General features: G+C 36.3%; 3 protein-coding genes across 3 annotated transcripts in view; 2 read left to right on the forward strand and 1 right to left on the reverse strand.

The window, feature by feature from the left end:
- LOC136248174 (protein sax-3-like) overlaps positions 1-23,661 on the forward strand; it is a 49,941-nt gene that overhangs the window by 5,965 nt on the left and 20,315 nt on the right. The window contains exons 2-4 of the mRNA XM_066039988.1: positions 2,931-3,203; positions 11,417-11,674; positions 17,386-17,646. Of these exons, the coding sequence (XP_065896060.1) occupies positions 2,931-3,203; positions 11,417-11,674; positions 17,386-17,646 (792 nt within the window). The remainder of the gene's footprint in view (positions 1-2,930; positions 3,204-11,416; positions 11,675-17,385; positions 17,647-23,661) is intronic.
- LOC136247511 (uncharacterized) lies at positions 18,695-20,202 on the forward strand. Its single transcript, XM_066039234.1, has 2 exons — positions 18,695-19,834; positions 19,905-20,202. Exons 1-2 carry the CDS (start codon positions 19,151-19,153, stop codon positions 20,190-20,192), a joined length of 972 nt encoding a protein of 323 aa, XP_065895306.1. The 5' UTR covers positions 18,695-19,150; the 3' UTR covers positions 20,193-20,202.
- Positions 19,586-22,566, reverse strand: LOC136247510 (uncharacterized). The gene is made up of 8 exons (XM_066039233.1): positions 22,390-22,566; positions 22,285-22,332; positions 22,039-22,230; positions 21,466-21,983; positions 20,948-21,178; positions 20,674-20,902; positions 20,563-20,616; positions 19,586-20,511 (listed from the first exon to the last, which is right to left on the reverse strand). Exons 1-5 carry the CDS (start codon positions 22,550-22,552, stop codon positions 21,089-21,091), a joined length of 1,011 nt encoding a protein of 336 aa, XP_065895305.1. The 5' UTR covers positions 22,553-22,566; the 3' UTR covers positions 19,586-20,511; positions 20,563-20,616; positions 20,674-20,902; positions 20,948-21,088.

Consider the following 23,661-nt stretch of genomic DNA (forward strand, 5'->3'; position numbering starts at 1 on the left):
TATAGAAAAACTTTATATCATATATCACCAAGGTTTATATCACAATATATATGACCATATTATATCATGATAACTGTGTCATTTGCAAGGCAAACATTTACATACTCCTGATTTAAAGTTAAGGTGGATGTGTACCACAAGTAGATGCACCAGGTTTTAAATGCATTTTACTACTGCTATACAAGTGGCTGGCACTTCATACAAACCTTAAAACATCAAATTTACTTTGGGTTGGCATGTTACCACCACTAAACCATCAACACATAACTTAAACTAACTAAATGCCAAATACTATAATGTCTGGCCTCCCCCACATCATTATATTATTATCATGATATATCTATGTATATCTGATTGGCTATATCACCATCGTGTTATATCGATATTATCAATATATCATTATATCATGGCAACACTACTAATTTGTTTACATTTTGATATCACATAGCTGTGATAAACACATGCAACTATTAGAATGTTGTGCATGGCTGTTCAAGTATATGTGACCAGCTGAGTAAACAACCAGCAAGTAGTTTTTTTGCACATTCGTTGGATTCATTTATTGCATCTGTATTACAAAGGAGTGGCATGAAATTAAATTTGAGATTAAATTTAATTAAATTTGGAATTAAATGTTCACTACTATATTTGCAAGTGTAGTCGACCTCCCTTGTTCCCCTACTTTTCTATGATCAAAGTTGATTCAAAATCTATCCTCCAAGTTTTTTAAAAGAATTATGATAGTGGGTGGTCATTTTTCACTTTTCATTATTTGTACAATTGTAAATACCAGTGCACAAATTTACGTGTTGGCGATAATATACTTTGATAACTAAGGTGTACTTTATCCCTGAAAAGTTTTTAACAATTCGGGGACATCACTTCCACAGTTAGACAGGGAACTGAGTGCAGAATGATGGCCATCAACATACCACAACACTGAAGCAATGTTCATAAATACGGATCTGTGAAAAAGGGACATAATCACACAAGCCTAAAATTTACAGTATAAAGCATTGAATACATTGGATGAAATACTTGCGTATTATTGAAAACGAAGTGTATATTTAGCCGGTACCGGTTTGCAAACACTAACGGCTATTGTGCCGGCACTAGTAGGTTGCCCCGAGCATTCAACTTTAGGGCACGCGTCTAGTAGGTTGCCCCGAGCATTCAACTTTAGGGGATGCGAAAAGTAGTTCCTTAGCGTTAGGGGTAGGCTAGGGTTCAGCTTTGGTTTCTTCTTCACTCTTGTTATATATAGAAGTCACTTCAGTCGGATGTTTATAACGTAGAAACTAAATAATATGACTAGCTGCAGCACCGGTGGTATAATCGTTACAAACATTGCTTATGAGTACGGATGCCCGGGTTCGAACCCTCGCTTAGACAACTTTTTTTTTCACTTTCTTAGGTTTTTTGTACAAGTTTTTTTTTTAATGCACGTAACATTCTAAGTATTATACCCTCCACTGCCGGCAAAATTGCCGGCAAAACAGTGTAACCGGTACCGGCTCTATATAACCTGCCTTATAAATATGTAATAAACAGAAATTTGGAAAAAATGCGATTATGTCCTGTTTTCACAGACTGTCCGGTCACATATCACTGTAAACTCTTCATGTTAGCCAACTTGACCAAATCATTAAAATCGGTTGTCCTTTTTATTTTCTCACGGATAGAATTGGAAAGAGTCTGATCGTAAATATGTCACTGCGACTCCATCATAATTGTAAAAGCATTTTGCAATACAGCCTGGCTTGAGCCAGTTGAGCTTTTACCCTGTTCACAATAAATTTAATGTGCCACCCAAACAATAAACAAACACTCACAACATTGAACATTAACATGATGGCCACACTGAAATTAGCATTCTGCTTATTTTGTCCAATATCGACAACCTCTAAAGTTGACAATGACATGTACAGTTCCAAAAACTTTCCAGACATTTTATCTTAATAATATATAGTTCACTGTTGGCTCCACTGCTGTTATACATACCAAGGAACAAGTGTTCTATTCGCAGCTCATACAAGAAAGTTACAGTAATTAACCACGCTATTATTGAAATGTGTACTATATGTCACATGAATGAATAATTAGAGCATAACGTGATAAAAATATTGATATAATGAAATTTTGAGCAGGCTTTCAAATACCATCCTGGTGGTGACAACAAACTGTGATTCAACTTTGCCTTAATCGAATTTAAAATTCCCAATTTTCCTTATACTTGTTGTTTACCTTTTTGTATCATTACTATGACTGGTGAACCCATGCATACAGTATCAAAGATAAAGATAATGCCAGAGTTAATATTTTCATCTGAACGAGCACCCACCCACCCACCTTCAAGTACTGATTCGAAAGTAAAGTGGCCGACAGCGATGCAAGCGAAGAACAGTAGGAGAAACATTTCTGCATACAATCAATCCAGTCACCACACAAATTATGGACAATTTGTACACTCCAACTATCAATTACTTACAGTAGCTACTCGAAACTAGTCAAAAGTGAAGCAGTAAATTTTCTTCTGATGCATTAACATGAATTTGAGGTTTTGGCATGCATAGATATTTTTGTAAGAATTCACATTTTTTATAGGCGAAGTCTTACTTACAGCTGTACTTTCTCTTAAGTACATACAAATGAAAACTTTGATAAGTTCCTATTGCAAAGTTACTGGATTTTGGAAAATCAGCCACTTTGTCTTTGACACCTCAAGTATTTATGGTTGAGATGAAGCATTCCTAAGCACCGATCAACTTCAAATTATTAGCCTGTACCTTGAATTACCAGAAAACCATTGAAATATTTAAAGAGCTACATATGTACTGATACGGTAACACAGTAAAGTACTAGATTCTATTTATTTCATGCATTTAATTTATTTCTCAATAATTAATCAATTGTACTTTGTATACCTGTAGTGAAACCACCCAAGTTCACTTCTCACCCTGAATCAACAACTGTTCAACTTGGACAAACAGCTATTTTCTCATGCCATGCTATTGGTTACGATGTTGAGTACAAATGGATTATTGAAAAAAGAATGTTTCCTAGTACAGCTAGTGGTATGGACACCAATACCCTGACAATTATAGATGTGAAATCATCTGATGCTACCACCTACTCTTGTACAATTAATAATGATAAAGGCAACACTCTGATCACATCACATCCAGCCACACTAACAGTTACTGGTATGAAACTTCATTGTTTGCACTTGCTATATTAAACTTAGTGATTTGCACATACTATAGATCTATATCAAGACACGTGCCACAGTAGTGTGTATTTTGACAGAAAGAATATAAACGTGATTTTCACACATATGTAACTCCGTGTCTCTTCTCCGATTGCAACAAAATCTATAGTATAGATGCCCATCTGGTAAAGGAGCTCACATATATACTATAATTTGAAGAAAATTGCCCCAGCCATTTCAAGACACAAGTGGCCAAAATTTAATTTTTCCTTCTTTGTCTTTTTGCACATGTTGCAAAAACTGTTATAAAACACAAACTCTTTATCTAAAAATTGACACACTTAAAGAGGACCCAAAAGCAATTTCTAGTATGAAGTTTAGTGTGAATCTGATGAAAGCTTTAGGGGTTATGAGTTATTCATGGCAAACAATTTGTTGTCATGCCTACAGAGTAAACTGCCTCTTGGAATGAACTGAAAATTGGTTTGAAGATAGATTAACCATCATAGGAATGCCTTTTGGTCATCTAAAAGGAATCAAGAAAAAAATAATTATAAAGCTAAACCAAAGGTGTGTAACAATAGCGTAATCAATTTTCGTGAATGAAAAAACATAAGTGTTATGCCTACCAAGCAAACCACATAAAGGAATAAGCTGAAAATTGGAGTGTAGGTGAATTAATCATCATAGAAAGGACTGTCAGTAGTATAGAAGAATGAGATTAAAAGCCACTGACCTGTGATGCAAAATTCAACTCTGTGTAGAAAGAGTGCTACTCTAATAGTGCAGTCACCCAATTAGAGCATTCAACACAGATAGTAAGTTACTCCATTTGAGCATTCAGTTAGAGAGTTCCACTATGAAACAAGCCACCCTATAGAGATTTTAGCAACATTTAACTCACCTGGTGGAGAGTTTATCAGCAAAAAAGTACATAACTATTTAGAGTAGTCAGCTCTGTGCAAACAAATCACCAGTGGATAGTTCAGCTACAAACAGATCACCTGAAAAGAGTTCAGCTACAAACAAGTTGCAGTTCAGCTATAAACAAGTCAGTATGTAGGGAGTACAGTTACAAATAAGTCACCCAGTAGAGAGTTCAAACCACCCTATGGCTGGAGAGTTCAGCTACAAGCAAATCAACTCTGTAGAGAGTTCAGCTACAAGCTAGTCATCCAATAGTGAGTTCAGCTATGAAACAAGTTAATGTCATGCTACTTCTAAGAACCAGGCGCCATGCAACAAACTCCAAACAATTCAGCCTGCATTGAGTTAATGATTAATCAACACAATTGTAATAATTACTAAATGATATAATTGTTAAATGTGACCGAATTTCGGAAAATCACCCATATGGGCGCATTTGACACCTACAATATTCAATGATAAAATTACAGACTTATAGTGCAAATCTACTTGTTAATGGTTGTAAGCCATTCGCAATACTTTAGATTACAAGAAAATTCTTGAAATGTGACCAAGCCTGCGAAAATAGGGCATGTGGGCACAAACTACACCCCGTCACACAAAAGGTCATATCTCAGTATTGGAACAGAATATTTACATTCTGTAAGTCGCATCATAAAGCCAATTTAATGTAAGAGCTGAAAATTGCATTTCCATAGCATAATGGTATAAAACGTTATGAGTGATGGAACTTTGAAAAAATAGACAAAAATCTTGTGCCCACATGCCCTATTTTTGCAGGCCCAGTCACAAATACATATTGTTAAAAATTTTCCCTGCTCTAATTATTTCACATGTGCCCTTATGGGTGGTTTTCCAAAATTCAGTCACAAATGTACTTGTATAGCTCAACAATTTAACAATTTGAAATGATCTTTTTCCTTAATAATATTACTTCATCGCTATTGAAAATAAAGTGACAAGTTAAAAGAAATACCCAAAGCTGGCCACAGGCTGGCTTTAGGTATGAAATTACAAAAGAAGTGATATCTAATCAAAAACAGCCAAGTTGTAAAAAGGGTGTGGCCTCCATAAAAGCCAGGGTGAATAAAGATGTGAAATCCAAGGTGGAAGCCAAGAAATAGCTGTGATGGTTGGTTAATTGTAAAATTTTTAATAATGACAACTCAGGTGAATTTGGTGACGAGTCCTGGATAAGGCAACACAAATTCACCTTAATTGTTGCTATTAAAACTTTTGCCATTAACCTACATACCATCACAGCCATTTCTTGGCTGCCACCTTAGATTTCACATCTATTTGCACCCTGGCTTTTTTTGGAAGCTGCACCTTTTTTTCAAAGCTTGACTGTTTTGCTTAGATTATTATTGTACATAAGTGCCAGATCAGTTCAATACTTTGTATATACAAATGAATTCTGACTTACTGTATGATAATGAGTACAGTGCGCATTTGCTTAAAAGGGTATTATTAGCTGTAGCTCATAACTCCAACCTTACATGAAATGAGACAATTTTTTTGCTATGGAAATCCCTCCACCTTCAGCAGTCCACTTATCAATTTTTAAGCAAAACTGCTTCAAGCATTCCCAAGAAACAGGCTTAATTTCTTCATGTTTCTTTTTCTTTGTGTACTCATACAAAAGCTGCCATAAAACTCAAACACATTACACAATAGCATTGAAATTTGGCATAAAGATTGGAGTTGAAGATGCATTTTGGTACCAAAGTTGGATTAAATGTACCTAACGTATTATACTGTACCGTTACTAGCATCCAACGTTTAAGTCAATTGACTAAAGCGTAATGATACTTTGCAATTTTTTGAGAATTAAAATGCATAAGAAGATTCAGAACAAAAATTCAAAGATAATAAATGAACTTGAGAAGGTACATATCTCAGTGATAGCTAGACAGATTCATCTCAAATTTGGAATAGGAGATGCCCTATATAACACCCTGTTCATTCAGGCATGGATATGTTTGATTCCTGTAAAATATACACTTGTCTGCTGTGCATCCACACTTGCTGTACTCGGCTGCATGACACAAATCTTGTGTCCTGATCTATATTTATGCACAGAAATTGAAATATTCTAATAGAGTAGTCACTTTAAGCAGTGTTAGTATACTCTAATATAGCCACTTTCATGCCTAACTTTAAATAGAAAATAACTTGTATCATGTAGCACTGCTATCATTGCTTAGGTACATATGTGGTAAAGAGAAATGAAGGTTGTACATCAAAAATGTGACTCGGTCTGGGAAAACTGGTTTTATCACCTATTTAAAGGGGCTATGCACTTGATGAAGCCGTTTAATATTTTACTGCCAGTGAAATTATGAACAATATGTAATATTTCATTTTAATACATAAGGTGCTGACGTCAAGCCAATAGCTGCATGGGAGAGCAATGCCAAACATCACCAAGGGTTAACATTGTACTGCTGCAAAAGGAATAAACAAGTAGCTAAGGACTAATTAACACTACACAACAACTTGTGTTTTTGTATCGCAGCTAGACGTGTTGTAAACAGCGATGTTATTGCGATAAAATGAAGCACCCGTCTCCAGCAGAAATTACCACACCTTCTACTACAATGTGTTGCCTTTGTCACGATGTCAGGAAACTCAGAAAACAATCTAGGCTTGCTCATCTGGCTTACGATCGCTGTACAAGGCCAGCAAAAAGAAATCACACCATTTTACAGCACACTTGTTTGTGTATAATGACGTGTTTTGTTATGATTACATCATAAACTTAAACGGCTTCACGATGTCAACAAACTGAGCGCATAGCCTGTTTAAAAGTATCAAGAAAGGCCAGTTTTCAATTTTAGTGTGTTGTAGCTCGTCAATGGTTGAAGCTAATTTTCACGTGCTTACACAAATTCGTTACCTTTCAGAGAATTCACTGTACAAGTAGACAACAGTTAAGTATCCCAAATGGTTTTCAAACTGAGCTTGACTGTATCTGGTGAGCTCCAAAAGGGGTGGGTGGCAGGCGCCTAAAGGAAGCTGTTAAAAATTTGAAAAGGAAGGTGTAGAGATGAATTAGCTATGGGCCATTCAGGTCTCAAAACTGGCTTAAATGAAAGGAAATTTATAGCACAGGTCTTTAGTCAACCCAATGGCAATCCATACATGAGATGTGGGGCAGTAATGGAGCAATGGTCCACTTGGGAATGGCTATATATATGTGGCTGTACAGCTTTGTGGTGTGGATTTGGGAAACGCAAAGAGTAAAAGCAGACCACTCAAGCCTATCTGTAGTTGAATTTGATTGGGAAATTAAGTAGGTGTATTCTTGGTAAAAAAAATCTAATCTGCTGACATGGCCAGTTTTCCCAGATCCAGTCACAAATATAACTCTCCTAAGAGGGAGTAAAAATTTGATATTCTACCTCCATTTCTCATTACTGCATGAAATCATTAGCTTTCTTAGATGAAACTATGTTATCATCTCCTCTGTATAATTTGAAAATTAGCAAAATTGACTAGTTTTGTGATTAATGTACAGTTAAGTTATTGAATGAAGAAGGTAACAGGTTAGTTTGTCCACACAAAAACAGCAACAAATGGTGTAGCATTATGTGAAAAAGGTTGTGGAATAAAAGGTGGTTGATGCTAATGCTAATAATTTTTTTAAATGCATGTACACAGCCATTATAAAATATCTTACCATTAACATCATATCAGCCAACTTAGGGTGACCACTTTCAACCTTGTTTCACCCAAGGCTGCTCCATGTTTCACAACTTTGCTGTTTTTGTGTAGAGCTCTCTTTTTTTGTAATTAATAAAGCCCCAAAACCAGCTATAGCTGACTTTAGGGTTTGTTTTTACTCACATTACTTCTTTTCTACATAGACACAATGAAGACTGGCTTATAAACATGCATTGTAACTAGTGCATGCTTTATTTCACTATTTGGAAATATAGATCAGAATTTTGAGGACCTCTAATAGAACATAAATAGAACGATGTACATAGAACTTCCATTGGTAGAGCTTTACTTCAACATTCATATAGTGCACATTTTTGAGGGCTTCTAATACAACATACATAGTACATTCTAGAACAATCTAGAACATCCATTGGTAGGTCTATTGCATGGATTAGTTTATTTGGTAATATTATTGTAAAACTCTAATAGGGTGCACATTCTTGGGGACTTCTAATAAAACATACATAAAATGTTCTAGAACACTTTAGTGTTTCTATTGGTAGATCCATGTACTTACAAGTGTTTATATTTAGCAGTTTCGTTTATAAAGCAGATATTAAGTGAGGTGATCAGTCAAGATATTAGCAGTTCAGTGGTTAAGGATGTGGGTGTTACATAGGTACAGAGATCCCTGGTTCAAGCTCTTGTATTTTTCAACATTTTGTGCATTTTTCTACATTGTGGATTGTTCTATTCAAGTATCTCAATCCCGCAGCTTTACACTTGCTTGGTTTTTGCTTTATAACTTATATCTATTGCATTTCAAGCCATCAAAGGCATTGCTACAATGATCAGCCTATGTACACGTCAATTTTATATCCATACTTGGTTTATCCTGTAGCCATGACAGAAGTCTGGTCTTTATGACATGAATAAATGCTCATAGCTCCTTGGGTTTTCATCAGACATCAGACGTACAGCAAACCTGGAATGTGAATTCACCTTTATATGCTCTTCATTTGTGCCAAAGGTCGAGAAAATTGAGGTACGCATTTGCATTATATAGCATTTTTTGCAGAGTGTGCAAAAATAAATTGAAGCCTCATAGCCCCCTATGGCTTAAGTAGATGGAACCAAAGGAATTAAATCAAATTTTGAATGCCCATATCTTGCAATTGGCTGGTGCAAATTTAATCTAATTTCCTGTGTCATACGTGGTCAGCTATAATGCAAAAAATGGTGTCCTTTGGAAATAGGGCCATGGAGTTATGCATGGCATGAAATGCTGTTTTCTTTCTTCCTGTCAACAATATACTCACAGTGTGGTGCACTGGTTTTCTTGGCCGCACAACACACTAGCGTTTGCCTTGGCATCTTGTGCAGTGTCATGTATAGCACATAACATAGTGTGGTGCTTAATGGATTTAGCCATAAACATGTTTACAACTTATGTATTAATGGCTATTAAAGTAACTACTGTACTTAAGTGCACTTAAACATCATTATGACTTCGCCTTTGGTTTCCTGTACTTAATCGCACACCCACAATCACAGCTTCTACATGCTTGTGTCATTTCACTTATGTTCAGTATCAGTCAGAGGCGGTTGAGACACCTATATTTAGGGGGGCTGAAGGTCTAGCTTGATGATGCCATGGCCTAGTTGTAAGTCGAAGACCAAAAAAAAACTCATTACTTGCTGGTAATAGTTGCCCTCTGCCAACTAGACTATATCTCCTTATTTATAACTACATACGTGGCTTGCTACACTGCTCCTCAAAGAATACTGTGACTGCTCTATTAGAGTATCTCGAATAATACTATTAATAATTTTAGGGGGGCTAAGCCCCTCCATATTTTTTTTCACAGGGGCTGCAGCCCCCCTTGCCCCGACCCCCCCCCCCTTCTCCGCCGCTCCTGGCATCAGTTACACTTAGTCATTGTTCTTACATAGATGATCCACAATCTAAAATAGTACGAATACACTCCTGAAGCATGACTGCAGTATCATGCTTGCAGGTTGTGGAATATATTGATTGTAACTTAGTAGAGCAGCTAAGAAAAAAAATTGTTCACTTTCTAATAAAGGTGCCAAACTTGGTTCAGCATTTACTTATTTCATATTAGATATGGTGCCATTAAAATTACCAACCATATCACACTGAAAGAACCTGACAAGTGTAATCAATAGAAATGTATTTGCAAAGCTATAAAAGTGCTCAATACTAAAATACTGAAACTTTGCATCTGCATAGACGAGCAAGGGATGGTCATATCCAAAAGCTGATCATAGGAGGTATGCATCCATGTCATTAGTTTGCCATGTTAAGAAGCACAGAGGATCAAGGCATATGCAGCTATATAATGTACATTATTATTATCTCTATTGGAATGTGTCTGCACTTTTACAGTAGCACTGAAATATTGGCTTTATTAGAAGTGTTTAAATACAGTTTATATATCCAAATTTTGAAGATTTTTTGATTATACCTGTAAATTTCTTCATGTGATTTAAGCAAAAATAAAGATTTTGGGTGCACTTGTATGGTTTCCTGACCAACTAGAAATAGGCTTATAACCTACTTTAAAAGTTTCAAAACATTCCCAGCGGCAATCAGTTTGACGTGGCACCATATCTCAAATTATTTAGTATACCTCACTCAACTTCCACAGAAAATTAGGTACATTTATCACAAAGTGAACGATTTGATCAAAATTTGTTGCTTATCTGCTCTACTTACATGGGCACTTGTGATTTGCCTAATATATAGATACACAATTTGCCATGGGCCAACAGTCCTCATAGTTGTACCATATTTACTTGATTAAACACATCAAGTGGTGGTCAAATTTGAATAATTGCTGCATCAATTTTTAAAACTAAATTAATAAATAAAGCATTTAACCAAGCATATGCAGAAATATCAGACAAACCACTCACGCCCATGTTACAACTACAGTGTGCATTGCTTAAAACAGTCAGTTCTTAAGCATAATGATGATTTTGAAAGAATAATTTAGAGCATAATTCATATATAGGCTTAATTTTTAAACAATGCTCAAAACTCAAAACATAATGGTTTTTTGGCTCAAGACTATAGTATGTTCACGTTGAGCTGAATCCTCAAAAACATCTAATAACTCATGGATGCAATTACACATGATCTTGAAATTTGGCTCATTTGTAGTACTGCTTGATCCGCTAAAAATATTTCAAAATCTTTTTGTTCAAATGTTTGACATAATATTTACGGCCAATCAAAATTTTCACTATACATTTCCTATGGAGAAGCCAAATAAGTACAGTGTCCATTACAGCCCTTTCGTACGTGTCTGTTGTTGACACCTTTGCTGTTACCAATAATCATCTGGTTAGCTGAAATGTTAACTCTGTTGAGAAAAAATCCACTTTTAATTTTTAGCTATTTTTCAGGATTCAGCTCAACGTGAACATACTATAGCAACTACTACTCTAAATTACATAGTTGATGTTATGCAATTGTGGTGATGTATAGTCATTGGTTAATACTGAACATAAAGTAAAGCATTCAAGAACATTGTGAACTAGAGCAAATAACTACATAATCATGTATATTGATGAACATTTCATACACAGGTCAACCAAAAGTGACTGTGGACCCATCCAGTGAAAGGGTGAAGATTGCAAGCTCTGTCAAGTTTACTACCACAGTGAGAGGTGTGGGGAAGTTCACTTATCAATGGAGACGCAATGGTGTAGAGATTGATGAAGAGACGAGAAAAAGTCTTACTATCAAAAATGTGGCCACGAATGACCAGGGAGATTATGATTGTGTGGTTTGTAATGAATATGATGACAAGGTTGCATCCAACAAGGCCAACTTGGTTGTTTATAGTAAGTTAGGTAGCTGTATACATTGTACTTATGTACTCTAACAGGTAATGTGTCGTATGGCTGTTCTGCTATGCAACAATCACTCAATTTTCCACAACTAATATTTTGAAAACAGTTCTATTTAAATTAATTAACCCTCTCATTGCCACAACCGTCACATAGCAGTTTTTATATATAAACGCTCATAGGATCACATTCTAAACACTCTGTAACTTCAGTCGAGCATTATAGTAGCCCTTATGCTTATCCTGTAGCTGGCATGCCCTTAAGTGAATGGAAAAAGGGATAACTGGTCTCTCATACACTATGACCCAGTTAGATGGTGCAATCATATACATTTGGAATGTCTATAACAAGCATTGTAGACGATTCTCTGAGTGACAATGGCACTACTTATAAAGAGAAACAGTATGAAGAGGATTGCATAGGTTGGAGTGGCATGTTGCTACTTTTGTATGCCTCGAAACTGTGACCCCATGCCTGTATGTGCATGTGCACTTGCTCAAATACTGGAAAATCAGACTTAGAGATAATCGCTTCAACTATAAACTGGTTAGCAATGTTTATTGTATTATTATAAACAGTGCTACCCTGGTAAGTTGTGAAAATTCGTGTTTGGTTTCACTTAGATCACTTTTTGCATTTTAAAGTTATATAATGGCTTTGTGGTTACTCTTGTGTAAACAGCAGCTTGATAATTGAATTCTTTGCTCTATGGCAAGTAATTTGATATATAGTTTTATAGGATTATATGATATGGTGTGCAAATTACAGCAGTTTAGAGGCAGTAGATTGGAGTCACTACAAATTTGGTGGAGAGGGGGTTATTGTATTAGCCTTATCCATTACAGAATTATTTTTAGTTTTAAGCCGTGAGTGTACCCTGTGTATCTCACATTTGCTAAATTGTGTTCATATTCCTTCCCCTAATTTGCCAACTTTATAACTTCAGATTGGATAGTGCTATTTGCCTTGAAACGTGGCCAGTAGTGTGCAACAACACTGCTTAGTGGATGGAGAAATTTTCATCTAAGTCACTTTACATTTTTATGTATGAGAAAACCACAGCCGTAGGACATACCAGATTTGTGAACTTTAGGGATATTGCCACATCTCAGAGATCCCCTCTTGAAAAAAAATCCTGTATCCACTTCCAGTACATGCTTCATTCCTGAAAGCAATCAGGGCTATTAATTACTGTACCATTAATTTGTGAAAATTTCTAAACCTACCTTTGTGAACAGAATGTCGGTCAGTAGTGAGCAACAACCTTACTTAATGGATGGAGAAAATTTTACCTCTGGTGACATTTTGTGTATGAGAATGTTACATGTGCAGCTGTAGGATGTACCAAATTTCATTTTGTGAACTTTAGAGGATAGCTATTTACTCATCTCAGAGACCTCTCCTTGATCTTCCTCCAGCTTTGTACTCATTCTTCATGCCTTGGGGCTATTAATCAGATGCTTGGTATTAATGAAATAGCAAGTAAGTATTTGCTTCCATGTGCCACATTATGTAAGGAAACTGTTTTTTGAGCTGCTAGTTAGTGTAGCTTGCAATGATTACTTCATAGAAGCCATTTTCCTGAATTATTTGTTTGCACAGAATTTCTGAACCTCACCAGCCAACATAAAAGACTAATATGCTCGTTGCACTACATGAGTGGCCTACTGCAGTCAGCTATATACAGACCCTTAATCATGTAATTTATGATTGAGATCATTTGAAGCATTACAATGAAGAAAAGAAAAAACAAATTGGTCATGCAAGTATGCATGCCATGAACAGATACATATACCTAGGACAAGTATGGAATGTAGAAAAATCGTGAAGCATAAAAAAATCAAGAAAAGTTGGCTACCCGGGTTTATTGTTTATACCTAAACTAGCAACTAAAACAGAATGGTCACTTCACTTTTCCATATTACATAGTTTCCATAGTGACAAGGGTGATTGCAGAGAAGTATTTCATACTGTTCGTCACTAAATATTTGGTGAACATACATAGCTAAAACAAAGCACAATGGCCACTCCACATTTTCTAATTGAAATCTGGCTCACTATCAGTTCTACAAGTAGTTGTCACATGGCACCATTCTTTGGTATATACTGTAATGGTTAACCAGTAATGATTACAAAAGGTAAACAAATACTTGTTAGGAAAAATACATTTAAGTAGCAGTAATTGAAATAAAAGCAATGCAACAAGGGGGTCATCTACACCTACAGCTAATACTACAGATGTAGTGTAAATCTAATCACCACTTCCATCATGGCTATAATTATGTGACTGATTCAGATTTTAAGGCTTCCACACACATCCAATTTTATGACATTGAAGCGCCATAACTAAATGTAGTGAGTATGCCATTAGTTTCAAATTCTGACCTGGTGCTATGAAAGAATAGTGCGAAAATGTTAGGTCAATAGCTTACTGAGTAGTCAAGGTAAAGTTGGTTAAAGTAAAAAATAATAAGGAAATCTAGCATTTGAAGGACCAAGTAATGAAGGATAACGTATAGAACATAATAGGCTTGATTATAACATTATTGTACTCGATGCATAATTAAGACTGGGTTTGCAAAAAAAGAGTTTTCAACACACATCACATTTACCAAATTTGATAAATCACTATTTCAGATTAGAAAATATTATTGTCTTCAGTGGTGAATACCAACATACTTTACCAGATTTAGAAAATTACGTATGTTTCTTGCAGATTAAGTTATGGTCTTCCAGGTTCATAGAATTGGATGTGAGGAAACCCCTTTTTGTGTACTGTATCTGGTCACAACTGGCTCAAGTCTCACAACATTAACATCTTTGCAGCTATTTTTTGGCTGCCACATTTGATTTCACAACTTTTCACCTAGAATTTTTAAGGTTGCACCATTTTTTTACAGCTTGGCTCTTTTAGTGTGTGTTTCACTTCTTTTTATACTGTATAAGGCTAGTCTATGGCTAACTTTGTTATTTGTTTGTACTCACATTTCTTCTTTTCTATACAGACACAATGATGATTATTGAAAACAGACTATAAATGTATTGTACGTGTTGCATTGTACTAATACTGTATTATTGTAATACTCTAATAGAGTGCACATTTTTGAAAGCTTTTGAAAGAACATACAGTAGTCAGTCTACTGTAGTATTTATCTTAAACTGGAGATTCATTTATAAAGCAGAAACTAATTGAAGTGATCAGCCAAGATATATCTTGGCTGATCACTTCACTTAGCTTCTATAGCAGTGGTTCAGTAGTGAAGGATGGGGTGTTAGGTATGGAGATTCCTAGTTCAAACTCTCGTAAGGTATTTTTTGAGAATTGTCATGCACCTTTTTTACACCGCAGTGACTCACACTTCTATCTCGATCACACAATAATGCACTTGTTTGGTTTTTGCTTTACAACTTTGTAGCTGTAACTCTATTGCTATTCAAACTATCAAAAGGCACAGCTATGATGATCAGCCTATGTACACACCAAGTTTTAAGTTATTCCCATACTCAGTTTACCCTGTAGCCGTGATCAACAGAAGTTTTGATCTTTTATTACGTGAATAAATGCTCATAACTCCTTGAATATTCATCAGATTCACAAGATACTTGGTATGTAAATTTGAGCTCTTCATTTGTGCCAAAGATCGATGCATTTGAATTACAGGTTACTAGTTTTGCAAAGCGTACAAAAATAAATCAAAGCCTCCATAACCCCCGTATCGCACAAGAAGAAAAAAACACGAAGAAATTAAGTTGAAACATTAAATGCCCATATCTCGCAAATGGCTGTTGTAAGTTTAATGAAATTTGCTGTGTGGTTGACCCTACCTGGTGGACAGCTATAATACAAAAATGGTATGCTTTGGAAAAGGGGCCATGGAACTATGTATGCATACCTGAAAAGTTGTTTTCTTTCTTCCTGTCTATTTACTCATGGTGTGGCATGCTGGCTTTCTTTTACCACATGACACACTACTATATGTCTTGACAACAATATATATATATATATATATGTAATATCAAGTACCATCTAGTTTGTGTTGGCTTACCTGTATGTAACATTCTGTGCGCCAAGTGTCCACACACTCCCATAATAGTAGGGTAATGTCTCATATGATGGCTGTATTACTATGCAACAATCCTAGATTTATAATTAGAAAACAATTATATCTAGTTCAATCCACGCAAAAATAAACTGTAAAACTGCTGTGGCTTTAAAAGCTTGGATGAAAAAGTTGTAAAATCAAAGGTGGCGGACAGGAAATGGCTGCATTGATGTTAATGTTATTAACCTGTTCACAAAGATGGATTTAGACACAGATACAAAATTTTCACAAATTATCTTAAAGAACCTGGGCATGCATAAATTAGCAAATGTTAGATACACAGGATACACACCTGGTTTTAATTCTGTAATGGGGCTAATGCATTAGAAACAACTGTTATCTTGGCTGATCACCTCACTTAATTTCTGCTTTATAAATGAAAATTCTAGTTTAAACCTGTTTATGTTTGTAATTTCATAAATCTACTAATAGAAGTACTAGAACGTTTAATTTACAATATGTTCTATTTCTAAAAAATGCACACTCTATTAGAGTATTACAATAATATTAAAGTAAACATGCAAAAAACAATACATTTATAAGTCTGTCTCAATAATCATCATTGTGTCTGTATAGAAAAGAAGAAATGAGAGTAAAAGCAAACACCAAGTCAGCTATAGGCTGGTTTGTATAAAATACTGAACTCCACCAAAGGTGGCAACCAATAACGTCATTGCTAAAAAAGTTTAACTCTTCAACCATCAAATGGCGTCCTGGTGTTATAGGTCCAAGTGTGATAGAGATTTAGACACGCTATAACTTTCCTCATGCTCAACCAGCTAATGTGTCTATCCTGAAATCGCACACACCTATGTACAAACACAGGAATACAGATCCATTATGCACTATTGCACGTAATTTCCTGTTCAACCAAGGTGTGTAACCAGCATACTAAAGAGAAATTGCAGGTTTTATGTTACTTGAACACTAAGTTATGGTCATTTAAGTTCATAGAATTGGATGGTGTGAAACACCCCGTTTCACAAATCCAATAAAATATGCCCATGCACTCGAGCCAGCAGCCCTTTTGCTCATACATAATAATAATATATCAGGCTAATTACTCATGCACATGTTACAATTACTGCTTAAAACAGTCAGCTCTTTAGCATAATGTTGATTATGAAAAGCATAATTTAGAACATTATGCATAGATATAATTTCTAAGTAATGCCAAAAGTAAATAAGGTTATTCTCAAAGCATAATTGGCTCAAGCTCAGCAACCACTCAAAATACATCTGTACTTGTTAATGCATTTAGTTGTGGTGATGCCACATTTTGGTTAATACATAATAGTTGTGACTGGATCTGCGAAAAGGGTCATGTAGTTTTTCCAATTGCACGTATTTGGCAATCCATATCTTGACTTATGAGTATGATACTACTCTAGAATTTGGTCACAATATACCCCTAACATACCACTATTGTTTGTTGTAATATGAAGGTGATAGGTTATAGGTTAAAAGCTGGAATTTAGAAAGGCTATAAGACCCTTTTTTGCAGATCCGGTCATATATTGTATGTGATAACATTCAAGAGAAATGTGAACTAGAGCAAATAACTATGTATGTTTATTGATGAATATTTTGGTACACATGCAGGTCTACCAAAGGTGACAGTGGACCCATCCAGTAATAGGGTGGAGATTGGAGGCACTGTCAAGTTTACTGCCACAGTAAGTGGTGTAGGGGAGAATTTCAGTTATCAATGGAGACACAACAATTCAGATATTGAGGGAGGGACTGGAATACATCTTACTATTAATGATGTGACCAAAAATGACCAGGGAAATTATGATTGTGTGGTGTGTAATGAATATGAAGACAAGGTTACATCCAACAAGGCCAACTTGGTTGTTTATAGTGAGTTAATACCATACAATGTATGAACTCTATATGTCTCGTATGGCTGTGTTGCTATACAACAATCCATAGATATTTTGCACCATTATAATTTGAAAACAATTCTATGTAGTTTAATCCATACATACAACAAAAAACTGTGAAAAAATAGCCTGGATGAAAAAAGTTGTGAAATTAAAGGTGGCGGCCAAGAGATGGCTGCAATCATGTTAATGCTATTAACCTGTTCACAAAGATGGATTTATACACACATACAAAATTTTTGCAAATTAGTTTAAAGAACATAATTTAGCAAAAGTGAGATACATAGGATACACACATGATATTAAACTAAAACTAATTCTGCAATGGAGCTAATGCACAATCAAGAGTATATGTGACCAGATTTGCAAACAGGTAGCTACCTTATCACACATTTTACATACCTGCCACCTTTAAATCTAGATCTATCTATAGCAACACTAAAGAGACAGTTAAACAACATCTTCTGGGCCATGTTCACTTCAAACTTTGATGACAATAATTACTGTACTTATCATGTTGTATGTCCTTGTCATAGGTGTAGTTCCACCCCAATTACCCCTTTGTTAATTAATTAGTTTACTTGTAATTTTTAGTTGCTCCCTTGTAATCTTAACTTATAATTGGGTGCTGATAGCTCTTATCAGCACACCAGCTGCTGTATTTTATAGTCTAGTTTAGTTTTATACCAACTCCCCAGTTTGTATCCATGTCTTTCAGCAGCAAAATCACAATAATAATAATAATAATACCAGCAAACAAAACAATGTAACACTTGACTTATCATACAGAATAACTGTAAGTATCAAAATGCAGCTAAATACTGTAGCTACGTACACTCATGGAAACTTTCAGGCAATTATATGCTATGACGAAAAAGTAATGAAGTTTCAAAGTCAAAAAATGGGCCAATTTTGTGTGTGAAAAGTGTACCTTTTCCAAATCTGGTCACATATAATGGGGAGAGAGTGTGTCAAACTGCGCTACAGGATGTGAAAAATGAGCCCATAAAGTAACATCAAGAGTTAATAATGGGAGAGGAGAGTGTCTAACGCAATACAGAGCCGTTACAAATGATTCGGCGTGATTCAAAGGGCTTCCATCAGATGTGTTAACATGCGAAAGTAGTTACGAAGGGCGCACGCATTAGCAAATAAAAATACTTGGTATCGAATGTGTTCACACGTGAGTATCAACTCAGTACTATGGCGTCGAGTGCAAGTAAAGCGTGTGCAAAAGAGCGTTCAACAAAGAGAGGCAGCAAGCGAAAAGGAACAAATGGTGGTGATGGCAAGACAGCGCCGGACAATGCAAGCAAAAAGAAGCGACGAGTAGATAAGGTGCTGCCGAAGAAGAATCGCACTGAACTGGTTAAGATTATGAAAGCAGTAGCTCCACTTAGTCTAGTTGAAGAAATTCGGAGTGATATCAAAGAGCAGTTTAAAGGTAGTGGACTAGAAGACTTTTTGAAAACCCTGAGCCAATGTTGCAAATCGTGACACACCATCGCGACACCTTCGCTGTTCTCTACGAAAAATATAAACCCATGAAGAACTCGTTTATGCAATTCCAGTTGGATTGGTATGCAAGGTGCAGTGCATTTCTTCTAGAGGAGCAATATACATTAGCAGCCATCAATATTTCAGAAAATGATGCTGGGTTTTCTGAAATAGTGACCATCAGAAATAGTTGGCTGGAGTTTTGCAAAGCATGTAATACTCCTGTGCCAACCAGCAATCCTATAATGTTGGCTGTATCATCAAGGCTCTACAGGTTTCTTCTCGACCAAGTCTCAAGTTTTCAAGACTCTTTAATAGAAAAGTGTACCACGGAAATTGACCAAACCAGTTCCAGCATTACTGATGGTGACGATGTGTACTATCGTTTTGGTGGGGCAACAATCTGTAGTATGCTTAAGAATCGATACAAGGCAATTAAAAAATGTGATAGTACCAAGAGAAATATGTTGTCTGTAGAAATTTCTATGTTGCAAGCCATGAAAATGAAAGATAAATCTACTATTCCAGCGTATTTGAGTTATCGTGACAGGGGTTTTTTGTATTTTCCTGACAATAGCTTGATACCATTTCTACATAATTTTGATGATGCTTTGAAGGAAGTAGTAAATGAGGAAGGATTTCGTAAACATGGAGACCATTTAGTTAAGGTTTGTGTTGCATGTACTTCAGTTTTTGGCAAATATTTGGTTCCGTCTTACATATAATTTTGTTTAATAGGCTGGACATGAAAAAGTTAAGGAATGTACAAGCCTCAGGGAGGAATTTATCAGTGTGCTAAAAGCACTTGTTCCCTCCATGGTACAAGATGCTGACAGTGAGCTGGCAATGATGAATATCTATGAAGAACTGTCCAGAAAATTGTGTAATACACGAATACAGGAATTTGTATCTGCTACAAAACAAGACCTAGCTGCTAAAAAAGGATTAGCATCGACTACAGATACTAACTTACGCACAACACTATTAGCACATCATACAAAGTTGTCAACTATAAGAAAACAATGACAAATACATTTTAAACAACAAATTATTTTATGAATTTCCATATGATTTCTTGTGGAGGGGCAATTCCATGTAGGTCAATGTTTCATCCCGGTAGCCAACTCCACTGTGGTGTCCTGATGCACACTGCTGGACCAGATGTGCACACCTTGCTGTCACATAATTGCAAGAATCAAGTTTTCCTCCAGCATTACGTTTAAACTGGCTAAAAAGGCTCTCAACTGCAGAGTCAATGGAGACACAAAATAACCAGGATGTTTTGCAAAAAAATCTTTACAGAATGCTCTAAAGCTGTAAACATCGATGCGTAGCAAGTCCCAGGCTATATAAAAGTATTAGTATAGATTATTTGTAAAACAATTGACTAACTTACTTTGCCATGACAAAAAAGACTTCTGATTCGATGAAACATGTGGATAGTCCGAATCTAAAGTGTTATAAATATGACCGTATGTAAGTATAATATATAATATCAATTGTTTACCTTCCTCAAGTAGTGTAGACAGCCATGAGGTAAAATATTTATACCCATCATCGATGTTCTGTAACACAGGAGAATCCATGTTGTCTACTTTATCATGTGATAGAAATCCACTTTCAAATAGCTTGTGACATGCTTGCAGATACTCCCAAGTTTCATTAGTAGTATCGGAATCAGCTGGCGGTGGGTCTTGATTGGTGTACCAAAACAATTCTCCCAGGACTTGCTCTTGCTGTAATACTACTTAAAATTAAATACAGTGTACAAGGAAATTTACCTGCATGATCTTGGCTGGTGAAACGTTGAGTTTAGTCCAAGAATCCCTAACAACATGGACCTCTTTCAAACGTGGCACCATCCTGGTCAGATTCTGTTTAGCCCGGCTTACTTCTCGTTGGTACATAGCTATAATGGAATTTCATCCAAAAACACCATGATGTTGGCCATGTCTGAACAGTTTTGTTCCACCACTCTTGGAGGAAAAGAGCGCATTAATCATATTTTTGAGCTATACAAATAAAAAGAAAAACAAATGAATATTATACGATTCATTAATTATGACTGGATATGCAAAACGGAACCAGTTTCACACACAAAATTTGACCAATTTTGTAATTTGCATTCAGCTGTCTGAAATTTTTCATGTCCAGCATGTTTGGCTACATGTTGATACAAAAAACACCTTAACCAGATTGAAGGGTTGACTGTGAGTACAGGTTGTTTACTTGCATGTAAAATGTGTGGAAAAGTATATACCTTTTCACAAATCCAGTTACAATTTTTAATACAAATTACCTGGTGAGTAGGGCATATCATCCAATAGATAAGCCAGGGAGGATTGAAAGGATTAACCATCCACGGTTTGACATCATATACATCATTACTGGCAGTATCAGATATCACTGAATAAGCACCAGAATGTCCATGACTTAACTTAATGGTGGTAAGGTTGGCAGGACTACCATCGCAGACAATCAAGCTGGTTCTCAACCCACAAGTCTGGAAAAGATGTACTGTTTCTAACACACACGACAATATAAACTGTGCATCCACCGATTCCTTCGATGTAAAGTAGGGCCCTACAATGTCGTAGCTGCTGGTGAGATCTCGCCATAAGAACTGAAGTATGTAGGAAGTCTGGCCTGGTGAATCCGGTTCCTTCAAAACTCTGTAGATGTCATTAAGGGACGACATGTCCTTGTTAGTCATAGCCAACCCAGAAAGTTTATGACTCCTGGAATTCCATAATAGCTGGCATGCCACCTTCACCTCATCAAATATCATTACACCGTCACTCTGCGGCTTGCGTTTCCCTAGTAAGTATATTAATAGTCAAACTGGTATGACAAAACAGAAAAGTTGAACTACCTTGTTTCTCACATTCTGCTTTAAACATTACATACCGAGCCACCTGATCTGCAATACACTGGTTACTTACACCAGGTTCATGTAAAAACGTTCCAGTGTACGATTGCAGTGTAGACCGCGACGGAAGTTGAAGAATTTTGAAACTTTTCAGAGCTTCGTATGCAGCAGGACTTCGGGTAAAAATAGCCAACGCTAAATAAAACACACAAATTAGAATTTAACTTATTACTGCAATATCAAACATACCAATCCTAATTGTGATCATGCTCCACTGGTTACTCCGTTTTCCAGTTACTAAAACACAATATAGATCACTGATATAAGTGTCATGTTTTGCCTCTAGATACTCACCATTTCTATCTTGATCTACTTTAAACTGAGCTAGTTGTTGTCGTTTATCTGTTGTCCACACCTCTCTTATTTGTGTGCCTACCCCATGATTATCTCCTTCAGCAAAAACCTTCTCCAATTCAGCCTTATCTACTTCTTCAACTTTATTTAAAATTGCACACATCTCTTCGTGTTGCTAATCTGCCAGTGTTATTTCGGTCTTTTCATATTTGGTAAGCTTTCTTTTATCATTGTTTCTCTCTGTGAGGGCATTTTGCTTTCGTTTAGACTGGCTAGCTGGAGACATAAAAGACAGTTTGGCTTTTGAAGATGGAAGCTGTCGTTTTATTTTCTTGGATGGGCTTTCTGACACTGTGAGCTTTCGCCTAGAATTAAGACGATTCTTCATGTATTTACAAGAAGGACACATCACTTCTTTAGCAAATTTATCTGCTAAGGGTGCATTTGATGGAAGCTTATACCAACGTGCACAGTTTACGGAATCTACACGTTGGTAGGGAGCTATAGAATATCGCACACATCGTAGGTGGTAGCAAATTACTTTGTGATAATATTCTTCATACAGGTCCCACTCAATGCCGGGGCAAAATTTGTAAGATGACTGGTCTGAAAACATATTACACAGTTCATGGACTTCTTCATCAGTGCTTACTGATCCAGACTGAATAACAACACCTAGAACATTCACCACATACTCCTGGTCCTTGATTATCAAATGAATCCTGGATGTATGCCCAAAAGGAGGATGGTGGTGCATCTCTCGCTGCGTAATAGTTAAAATTGGCTGTCTATCTTTACTGGAAAAGCCTGTTACAAATGCTAAATCTTCGAATTCCTTTTCCAGCTGAAGGCAGAGTCGATCCAATTGTAGCACACTGTCACTTCTCGTCGTCTGAGACATCTCTTTAAAAATTGTTTCTGTCGATAGTTCCGTTTCCATTTGGCCACTTTCCTCGCCTCTATCGTTTTCTTCACCTCTATGGTCTTCCTCGTCTCTATCGTCTTCCTCGCCTCTATCTTCCCCCTTGCCCAAGTCCTCGCCTCTATCGTCTTCCTCACCTCTATCTCCCTCCTTGTCCAAGTCCTCGTATCTGTCGTCTTTCTCGCCTCTACGCACAAAAAGCCTCGAAGTTGCTGGAAAAGCATACGCACGATTGGGCGTAACGGATTCCGCCATATGAGAATTCTTGCTTGAACACTTATCTTCTTCTCCACACTACTGCAAACGATATTCAACAATACGGCTGCACTGGCGCATGAAGCAGACGTGAC

The sequence above is a fragment of the Dysidea avara genome, chromosome 2 (assembly GCF_963678975.1).
Source record: "Dysidea avara chromosome 2, odDysAvar1.4, whole genome shotgun sequence".
NCBI lineage: Eukaryota > Metazoa > Porifera > Demospongiae > Dictyoceratida > Dysideidae > Dysidea > Dysidea avara.

Excerpts from the sequence above, each read along its gene's own strand:
- LOC136247511 (XM_066039234.1), top strand. The coding sequence starts at position 19,151 with ATGTTGCAAATCGTGACACACCATCGCGACACCTTCGCTGTTCTCTAC. Across the intron at positions 19,835-19,904 it reads ATGGAGACCATTTAGTTAAG|GCTGGACATGAAAAAGTTAA; the intron begins GTTTGTGTTGCA and ends TTTGTTTAATAG.
- LOC136247510 (XM_066039233.1), bottom strand. The coding sequence starts at position 22,552 with ATGTGTGCAATTTTAAATAAAGTTGAAGAAGTAGATAAGGCTGAATTG. Across the intron at positions 22,231-22,284 it reads CATGATCACAATTAGGATTG|CGTTGGCTATTTTTACCCGA; the intron begins GTATGTTTGATA and ends TGTTTTATTTAG. Across the intron at positions 21,179-21,465 it reads TGATATGCCCTACTCACCAG|CTCAAAAATATGATTAATGC; the intron begins GTAATTTGTATT and ends TTATTTGTATAG.